Source organism: Puntigrus tetrazona, chromosome 9 (assembly GCF_018831695.1).
Source record: "Puntigrus tetrazona isolate hp1 chromosome 9, ASM1883169v1, whole genome shotgun sequence".
NCBI lineage: Eukaryota > Metazoa > Chordata > Actinopteri > Cypriniformes > Cyprinidae > Puntigrus > Puntigrus tetrazona.
In genome coordinates this window covers 3,614,273-3,626,649 of record NC_056707.1, presented here as the reverse complement: position 1 = coordinate 3,626,649, position 12,377 = coordinate 3,614,273, and the positions used below count along the sequence as shown (strand labels likewise).

Below are 12,377 nucleotides of genomic sequence, written 5' to 3'. Positions count from 1 at the left end.
GACACAATGCATCTATAACCTGTATCTAATTTGGATATGAATGCGCTTTAGGTGCAACATGAACAAATAAGTGCAATAATGAGAGTAAAAATGAGCAAGATCTTCATAATAATATCTCATATTCAATAGGAGTTTTGATATACAGTTTATTCTCTATTCATTTGTTATGTCTCCCAAAATGTGTAATAACCCGTTTATGTCCTGGTGTCTCCTACAGCGGACATTTATGAAGTCAATGTCCAGTTTCGTAACAGAAAGTCCTATTTTGATTTGAATCCCTATACCAATTTCCTGAGAGGCTGATTTATGACAAACTGATTTAAATGGTCACGGTGAATCCGTAAAGTTTTAGCGAAATCGCTCCAACATAATGTCCTCTAGAGAAGACAAAACTTCATGGCTGCTATTCAGGAGGACGTCGTGAAATATTTCCCTCTTAACAGATTTTAATACGTAAACCTGTGACGAATCTTCAGCATTATTAGGCTGCTCCTGTTCCTTCAGAAACCAAGGATGTTGAAAACAGCTGTGCTACTTAATATCTGAAGGCTGGCAAAAATTAAAAGTTGAAAAGAACAGCACGAAAGCCTGTATGGAATAGAAATATTCAAATGTCCAAACGTCACTTTTGATCATTTTAATGCATCCCTGCTAAATAAAATTAATAATTTCAAAAACAATAAATTATACTGGCCTATATATTGGGTATATATATATATATATATATATATATATATATATATATATATATATATATATATATATATATATATATATATATATATATATATTGGGAACGGAGCATGCCACTCCACATGCAAGGCACCATTTTCTTGCCAGTCATCTGAATGGAGAGAAGGATGCCGAGGAGCTTCATGGGTACAGTGGCTGTGTGTGTGTGTGTGTTTTCGCCTGGTAATGTGGTGGTCGTGTGTTGTGTTTTGAACTGAGGGGGAGGAGACAGAGACACATCAGCATCTGAATGAAGCGTGCGAGCCGTCTGAAAGCGCTGCGAGTCTGGGCACACGGGGTAAACAACACCGCCACCATCTTACTACCGTTTATATGCTTTTCTCCTCAATGGACGGGCTATTGTTCAACCCGCAGATGATGGCGGACGTCAACGGCAACAGTAAGATAATGAACGCAGAGCTGGAGGTGAAAAAGCTCCAGGAGCTCGTGAGGAAACTGGAGAGGCAGAACGAGCAGCTCAGGACGAGGGCGAACGCCGCGAACAACTGCACCTCCAGCGCCCGTCTCGGCCCAGACACCGGGAATTACCGCCTTTCCCCCTCCTGTGCTCCGTCTTTCGGACTGTCGGACGAGCACTATCCGTATTTTCACCCGCAGTCGGCGACTGGTGCTGAGGAGGAGGAGGATGCTACTGCGCTGGACGAGGTGGAAGTGCTGGACCTTCTCGTTGTTCTTCCCGTCGACGGAGAGTCTGATTACAGCTGGTACTGATGCTGCATTATTCGCTCAGTAAACAATGGTGCAATTCTCGCCTTAAAAGGTGTAGGTTCTTTGCCATGCCTTTAATTCGGGTCCCACGAAATGTCACCACGAGTAGACCATGTGTCCAGGTCCATTGTTAGGTCGGTGAGGGTCTGAGCATCACTGATGCAGGTTATCTCTTTAGTGGCGCAGGCTGGCATGCTGCCTTGGATGTGAAACGTTTCCGTATGTTTCTTAAGATCGTTTGCCTTCTAAATGTAAAGATGCGTGCGTCCGACCGGTTGTCCGTGATCATTTCACACTGGATGATCAAAAGTATTCAAACTTGAACGTGAGCACCGCGCAGAGAAATAAAAACAGCAAGTCTGTCTTTGCCATTAGTCTTGAGTACAGAACTCCTACAGTGGGACTCCAAAGTCTGAGATTATACGTATAAATGACAAGAAATGTTTAATATTTTTCCATTTCTAGTAATAGGCAATTGGATAGGAATTCAAGCAAAACTTGACACTTTTATACAGAAGTTCTTGTTTCATTCTTGCGTATGTTACCATCATTTTTTGTTCAGCTAATATCACTTAAGTGAACGCTTCTGAGGATTCTGTAACTTCCTGTCACATCCCAAACCCATGCCTTTTAAGTGTTTGTTTGGAAAAACATGTTTTGCCTGTTGATTCCTCAGTTAGCGTGCTCTGAGAACATGCATTACCGGTTTGAATACTGTAAGGGGTTTATTTGAGCTGCCACATCCGTATCGTTGGAATGGGCCGTGCTGGAGAACCTGTGGAGTTACTTGAACGCTGCCAACACAATCTCATGGCGATTCATAGCTATTTCACGTTCTGCTGAATTAGTGGCTATTAGCATAAACGGGTTCGTATGTGTTCATCTGAAAGTTCTTGGGTTTTTAAAAGAGAGACAAAGCAAATACTAGGACGTTATTAAGCTGGGATGCTATACTGATAATGTCATTTGTTAATAATGTAAGTTATGTTTGAAAAACGCACAAAAATGTCTCAGACTTGAAGCTCTCTTTATGTGTTCATACTGCATGGTACAGTATATCGATTGAGACATGTTTAAAACATCTTTTCACATTTAAGTTACAAAACCAAACCATAATATTAGGCAACATCAGCACATTCACAGAAATGGGTAGACATTGGTTACCAAGATAATTATTTCTAATCTATAATTTTTAAACAAATGAGATCATGTTTTTATTTTGATTTTAGACGGAGATTAGTTAGATCACGTTTCAAACAAATGACTAAGATTTACTTAAGCAGATAGTGGACATGCATGCCCTTTTATGTTTCAAATTCTTTTTAATTAGCTGAGCTAATACACATTTTACTAGGTTAATGAAAGGCAACACTGTAATCGAGAACGTTTTTAAAAGTACGGATGTTCTAACCATGTTTTTATGTCACCAGGTTGTACGTGTCTCCAAAAGCAAAGCTGTTTCCTCATCTTCTCCTCAGTCCTCTTCAGTGGTGCAGACATGTGCTGGACAACCCCAGACCAGAGGTGGAGTTAGCCAAACGCTCGCTGTGCTACAAACTGGACCAAGGTACCAACCATTATTGGATGAGATGTGAAAATATCCATGTTGTTTATGGTCAGATTTGAGTTTGAGGTTTAGGGATTGACCATTAGAGGTGGGCTAAAGATATGTTTGACCCAAAAGATGCAGCATGCTTCTTTATCAGAACGGATTCTGGGAAACGTAGCATCACATCAGTTGATCACCAGTGGGTCCTCTGCAGCCAATGGGTGCCGTCAGAATGATTTGATGATTAGATGGTTTGAAGTTAAAAACATCTTGATGACGAATTTGTTTTACAAACATGCAGCTTTTCACTTCACAAGCCATTAACTGATGCTCCAGAGCGGTGTAGTTTAATTGTGGATTATTGTAACGTTTATATCAGCTGTTTGGACTCTGACGGCACCCATTCACTGCTGAGGATCTACTGGCGAGCAAGTCACGTGATGATCATTTCTTCAAATCTGTTCTGATAAAGAAACAAACTCAAATGCATTTTGCATGGCATTAAGATGAAGGGTTTTTTAGTGAACTATTTCTTTAATGCAATCTAGATATATATATATACATATACATTACAATTTACATAAAGTCTTAAGGAGCACATGTGTATTTGTAGCAATAGCCAAAAATACATCGCATGGGTCAAAATAATCTATTTTTCTTTTATGCCAAAAATCATTAGGATATTAAGTAAAGATCCATGTTCCATGAAGATATTTTGCAAATGAACTACCAAAAATATATCAAAACGTCATTTTTGATTAGTAATACGCATTGCTAAGAACTTAATTTGGAAAGTTTTTTGCACCCTTAGATTCCTGTCCCAACAAACCATACATCAATGCAAAGTTGATTTATTCAGCTTTAGATAATGAATCTCAACTGAAAAAAAAAGCATGCACATTTGTGACTTGTTTTATGGTCCAGGGCCAAAAATACAACATGACATGATGATAAATAATAAAACCTCGAGGAGATACAAAATTAGCACTGCAGTGTCTTGGCAGCTAAAAGGTGAACACATAACCTACATTTCCTGTACTTGTATAGTTCAGTAATGCTGCTGGAGGGGACGGTATCCATAGAAACAACTCCTATATAAATCTGCCTGCAGAATCAGCACTACCTAACGCAGATATTACTGGAGACTTTTCTGGGGACATGGTGAAATGTTTCTGTATCAGTTATTCCTTTGGATCAGTCCATACATAAATGATGCATGAGGCACACATATACAGAGATGTGTGTTGTGGAGCGCTCTGAAAGGCCTTTGAAAGGCCAGATTCAGCAAGCTTGGCTCTCTGTAAATGGGGTCATGAATACATCTTTGTTCCGGCAGCCTCTGGAAACCTTTGTTTTTCTGGGTAGCCGTGAATGCTTGTTTTTATGCGATCTTGGAAAGGCTAATTGTTAAGGTACGCATAAGCACTGTGGTCAGCTTGACTACCAATAACTCGTTCAGCTCAGTTTCCCCCTTTCTAAAGGAAGAGTTTGACCCTAAAGGAATGTTTCGAACCTTTTCATCTTCCGCAGAACACAAAAGGAGAAACCGAGAAGAATGTCCTAGTTACAGTTTTCCAAAATCGTCGGAAAATGCTGTCATTTCTTGTGTAGCTGGATTTTTTATGTATTTGATTAAAAACTACATTAACTTCATTCACTTATTTATTATCCTTATTTACAATAGTGCACTAACCGTACTATTAATTAATGCTGTCAAACAATGACGATGAATTGCATCCAAAATAAAAAAATGATTACGTAATGTATGCATATCTTAAATACACACACATACAGTATATATTTTAAAAATGTATATACTCTTATATGTTTATATTCTTATATTTTATATTACATGTAAATATATTTCATATATAAACAGCATATTTTTCTTAAATATATAATGCATGTGTTTTTATATATATATATATATATATATATATATATATATATATATATATATATATATTATGTAAACAAAACCTTTTATTTTGAATGCAGTTAATCGTGATTAATAATATATTAATGTTGCTGCTTGTCATGTTTATTTATTAATTGCACTTCTCTTTTCCCGTTAGCCAAAAGATGGAGAGGCGTCCTCTCTTCGAGTGTCCTGTACAGTCCTGTAGATGAACTCTCTTCTTTAAGCAGCTGTTCTAAACCCTGTACTAAACCTGCACTAACTGAGCAAACAGGTAACACTTGCGCCTCACTCATCCTAACTCGAGACCAGAAACTATTTCTCATTATTACCCTTCATTAGATGCTTTCTCTAACGCTCTCTCTAACTGCTAATAAACTATATATTTTGTACCGCGTACACAGGCCCTTGTCAAAAAGTAGACAGAGTGCTTTTTTTGACCCCTTTGACCCAGTAGGACTTACTATAATAATGATATTAAACCAAACCTTAATCCTCACCCTAAGCATATAGTTAGTGCTAGTTCTGCCAAACGATTACTCTTCATTACCCTGTTTACACAGATTAAATTTTGATCGAAATATACTGGTAAACTAGGAAGTTGAGAAACGTAAAGACTTAGCAGACTCAGTACAGCTGAGAAGGAACATTGATTTTTTTCCAGGCGTCAGGTATCATTTCCTTCAGTTAGCTCAGCATTTTTTAAGAGAATGAGAAACGTGAGACAACGCTGAAGAATCGTGATGAGCTCATGGTGTCTGGATGTGACCGCTGCAGCATATGTTACACAAGACAAAGATTTGGTTGAGATATAACTTAGTCACAGTCTGCATGCGGTCCTGCTTGGATTTATATGCATTAGGTCGGTGGTTCTCAGCTGGTTTTGCTTCAAGGCACAAATTTCAGAGTGACAACCTAACGAAGAATTTCTTTAGTACACAAAACCGAAATATAATGCCTTTTTATTTTTTTAGCATTATTTACTCCATGCCATATTTAGATTTATCTGTCATCTCTCTCCTGAACCAGATCCGCCTTCGCCAAACCATCAGAAGTCTCTCACGGGGAGAAACTGCTCAAGCTTAACCGAAAGATCTCCCACATTCCTCTATCACACGGCTACACAAAGTAAGCTGGACCAAGATCTCCCATCATGCTCCTCAAAGCATACGCACAACTCATACAGTGCTGTATTTGGGGTTGATAAGACCTTGTTTTAATGGTTTTGAAAGACGTCACTCATGCTAACTAAGGCTGTGTTTATTTGATCAGAGATTTTAATATTTTGGTTTAATTCATTTGTGTGAGGTAAGTGTCACTTGATCCTTCAAAATAATATGCTGATTTACTGCTCAAACAACAGTTTTCTTTACTCTAATGTTAAAAACAGTTGTGCCATTTCTTAAATTATATTCATGAATTGGTTCAAACCCTAAATTTTGATTCGCTATTAAGCAACAATATTTCTTTCCCCAGAACAATTAACACAGAGTAAAAAGATTATATACTCTTTATCATTCTCTTTAGATGTTAGACAAAATGTTACTTAACGTAGGTCAGCGTGATCATTTTTTGGCTTTTACAATTTAATTTCACCATAGTATGAAAAAGAAATTGTATTCAAGATAAAACTAAAAACATTGTTAGTCGATTTTTAATTGACTTTACCTACTTCCTATGGACAAAAAAAATTAATAAAATAAAACCCAGACTAATTTCTGCTGTCAATAAATCAGTATTTTGCACATCAACACTGTCTCAATCAAAAATACTATTTAAAATTGTTATTTGTCATTAACCCTTTTGTTATTAGACAAACTGAAGAATGATTTTCAATCAATATAAAAATACGTCTTAAATTAAAGTTGTTTCAGTTATATATATATATATATATCTTTCAGGTAATAGTCACCGTCCAAGGCCTCTCAGTCCTCAGTCGTCCGTCGACAGTGAGCTCAGTGTCTCTGAGCTGGAGGACGACTCCATCTCTATGAGCTATAAGCTTCAGGACATGACTGATGTGGAGGTCATGGCACGACTGCAGGAGGAGAGTACGTCTGCTTTAATACATCACACGGTCACCCTCATGTCATTCCTAACCTGTATGATTTTTTTCTGTGGAACATTAAAAAGGTATTTTGAAGAACGTTACTCATCACATACTTTCGGTTCCCATAAACCGGCATTATAATTAGAGCATTGAAAGGGCCCACTTCTGAACATCAGCTGTAAAGTTTCATGGGTTTTCCAGCGTGTTTAAATTGCGTTTCGCATTGAAGAAGAAACATTGAAGAAACCGAGCAATTAATTATAATGCAAGTCAATGGGAACCGAAACGGTTAAGTTACCGACATTCTCCAAAAGCGCAAACCGGTTCAGAAGTAATACGTTGCACGTGCTCCGTGTGTTTGTGTAGGTCTGCGTCAGGAGTACGCGAGCACCGCCGCCACAGCCACGCGCCGCAGTGCTAGTTTTTCGGTGCACGCAGGCGCCCGCAGGAGCATGAGGATGGAGGCCGAGCTGGAGGAGGAGGAGGAGGAGGAGGAGTACGATCAGCTGTCCGCTCCACAGCCGCGGCTCTTCCGGACGTCCTCCATGCAGCGCAGCACGTCCCACTCCCAGAGCCTCTCCGGCACTCTCTCGTGCCGCCGCAGCCCCTCCACGCCTCAGTACCTCAGCGGCCTGTCCTTCCAGCAGCTGCACATGCCCAGCCCCAGCTCAGCCACAGACTCCCAGAGCTACAGAGCCAACGCAGGTCAGACCGCACGCTCTCATCTAACAGCGGCACTGCTTACTCCGCTCTCTCTGTTTTGATACGAAAGCTGTTTGGTAGAATAGATCTTTGATCGGCGCCATCTTGTGTCTGGAAGCCAAAATGAAGTTAAAGGGTTAGTTCACCCCGAAATGTATATTTTTTTTTCCCCAGACAAGCTACGGAGGAGCATGCCAAACCTAATTCGAGCTCCCAGCATTCCCAGCGTCATCAGTGTGCCTAACGTCCCCGCTCCGACCGCTCACGTCGCCACGCCGTCCTCATCTTTGTCGTTACTCCGAAGCAGTCAGAGTTTTGATTCCCACAGTGGCCTGACCAAGATACAGTCCGCAAGTAAGTCCGAACATCGCGTGCGGTGATGATAGTTATCTAAGCAGCTGATTGAATCGTGCTTTGCCGCGCACCTCGGGTCATGCAGCGTTTGCTCTCTGTTCGATCTCAGTTCCCTCTCCGGGCCAGTTACAGCAGCGAGTTCAGAGCGTGGGCAACTTCTCGACACGGCCTCCTCTGAAAGCCACGGCCTACGTGAGCCCCACCATCCAGAGTGCCACCACAATGCCTTCCTCTGTTAGCCTCAACTCTCTCCCCAGCAGCAGCATCCCTCTCCCCGGCAAACCCAGCGCCCCTTCCTCCGGTCGCAGCGCTCTACCTCGGCCTGCTTCCTTTGTTGGGACGAGCGGGGCCTCACGCAGTAAAATTGCCCAGCCCATGCGCAGGTAATCACAGCACTTCCTGTCAGTGCATGTTTTGTCTGTGTGTTAGGGTACAGTCTCTTACGGGCTTCTCATCCTGTTCGCTTTTTATAACACGCTGGATGTGTTTTATTGTTAAACATTCACTGTCAGTTATCAAATGTATTAATCACTGAAGCAAATGCGGTTACCAGTAATCTTCGGATAATCTCAGAAAAATATATCGTCGTCGGCTGCAAAATGATGTTACGTTTAATATATGGACATAAAACAAACTTTTTGTAATTTAATAATTGATTTATCCGCCTTTCTCAGCAAAATACTGATATTGCCGTTTCTTTTTCATTAATTAATCAGCATATCGTGTAATTAATGAAATTAAAATGTGTAATATTTGACAGTCCTAAAAAATACTGACAGGAATTATTGATTCTTAGAACTCCCAAGTGGATATAATAATTTACTAACATGAATTTGGCAAGATATTATTACTTGTATTAAGGATACATTCAACTGATCAAAAGTGACAGAGGATAAAAATGTTATAAAAGATTTTTTATGTCAAATAAATAGTTATTATGAACTTTATATTCATCAAATAAGGCTAAACCCCAAAAAACCTAAAAGAATATATATATATATATATATATATATATATATATATATATATATATATATATATATATATATATATATATATTATGGTTTTCACAAAGATATTACTGTTTTTATAATAATAAGAAATGAGTAATATAATAATTTTGTTGAGTATAATCAGTATATTAAAAATGGAGCAACGATGCTGAAAATTCAGCTTTGAGCACAGAAATAAATTTTCAAATACATTAAAACAGAAAACAGTTATTTTAGATTCTAATGATATTTCTCTTTTTACCGTATTCTTATAACATATATGAAACCTTGATGAGCATAACAGACCAAATTTTTCCTGAACCAAAACCTTTAAGCAGCAGTGTAGCTTAAAATAACTCAATTGTTATGAATTCAAACGTTAATGTTCAATTCAAACGTTAGTTCAAGTGTATTAATGCATGCAGACATTTACGTTAACCAAGAATTGCTTACAAATTGCGATTAGTAAAAAAATGGATTCTTACTGAGAAACGTAAATGCTATCTTATACAGACTGTAGTGTGTACTACGCTGAAGTGTTGCTGTCGTTGCAGTCTCCTGACCCCGCCGAAGAGCGTCTCTGCTCTGAGCGCCCTGCGTGACGGCAGCTGGAGGGACGGCTGCTATTAAACCCCTCACACTTTACACGTCTCAGGCCCAGCTGGCTGGGCGCAGCTAGACCCGAAGTGGGAAAAAAGTCAACATCAAGTGATTCGGAGTTGAAAAGCACTGTTAACAAATGCAATACAGCACCACTGCAATATGCCCGACGGCTGAAACCCAGAGCATTATGCATACAAGTGTTTACGTGCAAATAATTTGCCTAATCGCAGCACAATTTTTTTAACCATCCAAACCAATTGTCGAATGATATTAACTATTACACATGACCGCAAGGACAGTATTGGTTTCGGTAGATGTTATAATTTAATAAGCATAAGTCATTGTCTCTCAAATAGCACTTTTACTGTTAACTTGCATTGTTACTTTAGATAACGAGTATTGCCAGAGCAGTACCCGATTGGTTTCCGTTGCGCAAGTTGCATTTTTTTAAATAACGTTGTCGATTATGTTGCAACGCGCGGCAAGCGAACTATAGGGGTGATCTGATGCATTTGTGAAAGCAGACGAAATGGACCGTGAAGCGCCGTATAGCGCTGTTGAAGTAGAAATGCGGCTCGGAGCAAACGGCAGCCGTTTCCAGATTGTACGTTCACGCGATGCTCGTGATGCAGAGCGCCGCGGACAAGACATTTGCACATTAAAAGGGGACTTTTGCATTTCTTTATTTCGAAGAACTGGTTTACGGTGGAAGGGAATGGAAAGGATGCTTTCCAGTGTTGAATAAAAAGGCTTTTGAACCGAAACATAACGTTCAGGAATGTTTCATTGAAAGATTTTACGTTTCTGGAAAACCCTTTTTTTTTTTTTACTTGACAATATACTGTAGTTTTACATACCGTACAAAAAGATGCCTTAATAATTATGATAAAATAAACATCTGTCAAACGCTTATAAATAATGTAATGTTAATTTAACTTTTATATATGTCCGAATATTTTATAAAAAGTCGGCAGACATGATTAAATATATTTAAACTGAGATCATATGCAAATATTTTACAATACCTCTGTTAAGGTAATATATAGCATATCTGTAAGCACATAATCATTTAGCGTTGTTGATTAATAATTAATAAGTAAATAATCACTCGCTGAACACTTGAAGGAACGGCTTGGCTGAACTATGTGATGTTTTAATTTTTAACCAGGCAGGTTTGTGTCGGACAGTCTCTCTGACAACCACCGACCGCTTCGGCACAAATCTGTACGCGTTTCAAATTATGCATTTGTGAATTTAATTCAAGTTAGATGGTACTGTTCTGACAGACTTTGCATGGTAGCTTATGTTTCTTGCCTGTGGAACCAAATAGATTTCGTAAGTGGATAAAATGCCAAACAAGGCACAAGAGGTGAGTCATCTCTACAGCATTGTTATTGATATGAATATTGCCGTTTTTTTTCCCCCATTACGTGTCCATGCATACTGTACTTTGTCCTATAGGATGCGGTGATCAATATGAAATCTGTGCAGGAGACTGCTAAGCAGTTAGGGTTTGAGTGGACCGTTCTGGCGTTTGAGCTGGGATTCACCAGAAGCGAAGTCAGGCAGTTTCACGCCACGTCCAAAGAAAAGAGGCTTCAGGCTCAGAGAATGCTGGAGTCGTGGTGTGTATTAATCCAGCACGCCATTAGTTGCAACTGTTTATTATCGTTTTCGTTTTTATTTCGCAAACCTCACTCGGGGGTGGTGTCGGTGTTAACCGGTGGGAGCTCTGGTGTTATTGATTGATAGGTACGAGCGCTCCTGGGACAAACCGAACAAAACCAAGCTCCTGCAGGACGGTCTGGAGCGGGCGGGCCGTCGAGATCTGGCCGAGAGGCTGCGCTGTCTGCACTGGGGTCACCAGAAGCTCAGCCGCAGAGTCGAGCTGCCCTCCGCCTTCCCCTTCATCATTACCGTCCACAAGACCATAGACAACAAGGACGCCTTGAGCAGGATTAATGTGCTTAATCGCAGTTACAACTAACCCCTTTTGGCAAAGATAAGTGAACTAGTGAACTTAGATTTGATTATTTTTCATTACAGCCTAACTGTATTGACTGTAGTTTACTTCAAATCTTAGAAAGACAGTTCTCATATTAGCTAACTGCATTTCAGATCAATTTGAATTAAAATACATTTTCATTTATTTGTAATTAACAAAACATTACACTCAGTTCACACTGTTCACGATTATAAAGCATATTTTTCCATGATAACGTCAATTCAGTATGTTAATTTTATCCTGCACGATTTGAGAATTACCAAAAACATCTACGTGGCCTCAGACTAGACCATAGGGTACATAGAAGAATATCTATGTATATATTCATTGCTTTTCTTTTTTATTTTTACACACCTCTTGTTCTTCTTGTTACTACTTTCATTCAAGTTCTATATAGTCTTCTATCATTCAATCACATAATATGTTTGCATTTACCATATATCCACAGTGCATTTGCTTATGTTTTGCTGTTTCGATAATAAAAAGGTCACAACTGTGTCTTTTCTCAGTCAGTGTTGTGCGCACTAGCTTTAATGTGTTCAGGCCGCGGCCGAACTGCAGCACTGACCCTAATCCCCCTTGAAAATCAGTTAAACCTACTTAATTTGAATGCTCAAATAAACCATGACTAATGACAATTTTATAAGTATTTCTAATTCTAAAGTATTTCTAATTCTAATTGTGTGTGTGTGTGTATATATATATATATATATATATATATATATATATATATATATATATAT

The 12,377-nt window shown here is 39.1% G+C and overlaps 2 protein-coding genes across 4 annotated transcripts; both read left to right on the top strand.

Annotated features, from left to right (window-relative positions):
• Positions 1–835: 835 nt before the first annotated feature.
• slain1a (SLAIN motif family, member 1a) lies at positions 836–10,393 on the top strand. 2 transcript variants are annotated; one of them, XM_043248062.1, is made up of 9 exons: positions 836–1,457; positions 2,892–3,028; positions 5,086–5,202; positions 5,958–6,056; positions 6,830–6,979; positions 7,345–7,683; positions 7,855–8,034; positions 8,144–8,417; positions 9,581–10,393. In XM_043248062.1, the coding sequence occupies exons 1-9, from the start codon at positions 1,066–1,068 to the stop codon at positions 9,654–9,656; spliced, it is 1,764 nt and encodes a 587-aa protein (XP_043103997.1). In that variant the 5' UTR covers positions 836–1,065; the 3' UTR covers positions 9,657–10,393. The 2 variants fall into 2 exon arrangements, with proteins under 2 accessions (XP_043103997.1, XP_043103998.1); XM_043248063.1 differs by lacking the exon at positions 5,086–5,202.
• Positions 10,394–10,450: 57 nt separating this feature from the next.
• wu:fc50b12 (uncharacterized protein LOC103911624 homolog) lies at positions 10,451–12,132 on the top strand. Of its 2 annotated transcripts, none has more exons than XM_043248065.1 (3): positions 10,451–10,998; positions 11,121–11,254; positions 11,382–12,132. In XM_043248065.1, the coding sequence occupies exons 1-3, from the start codon at positions 10,978–10,980 to the stop codon at positions 11,614–11,616; spliced, it is 390 nt and encodes a 129-aa protein (XP_043104000.1). In that variant the 5' UTR covers positions 10,451–10,977; the 3' UTR covers positions 11,617–12,132. The 2 variants fall into 2 exon arrangements, with proteins under 2 accessions (XP_043104000.1, XP_043103999.1); XM_043248064.1 differs by having other exon boundaries at positions 11,091–11,254.
• Positions 12,133–12,377: the final 245 nt, after the last annotated feature.

Excerpts from the sequence above, each read along its gene's own strand:
- slain1a (XM_043248062.1), top strand. The coding sequence starts at position 1,066 with ATGCTTTTCTCCTCAATGGACGGGCTATTGTTCAACCCGCAGATGATG. Across the intron at positions 5,203-5,957 it reads TGCACTAACTGAGCAAACAG|ATCCGCCTTCGCCAAACCAT; the intron begins GTAACACTTGCG and ends CTCCTGAACCAG. Across the intron at positions 7,684-7,854 it reads GAGCTACAGAGCCAACGCAG|ACAAGCTACGGAGGAGCATG; the intron begins GTCAGACCGCAC and ends TTTTTTCCCCAG.
- wu:fc50b12 (XM_043248064.1), top strand. The coding sequence starts at position 10,978 with ATGCCAAACAAGGCACAAGAG. Across the intron at positions 10,999-11,090 it reads TGCCAAACAAGGCACAAGAG|GATGCGGTGATCAATATGAA; the intron begins GTGAGTCATCTC and ends TTTGTCCTATAG. Across the intron at positions 11,255-11,381 it reads CAGAGAATGCTGGAGTCGTG|GTACGAGCGCTCCTGGGACA; the intron begins GTGTGTATTAAT and ends ATTGATTGATAG.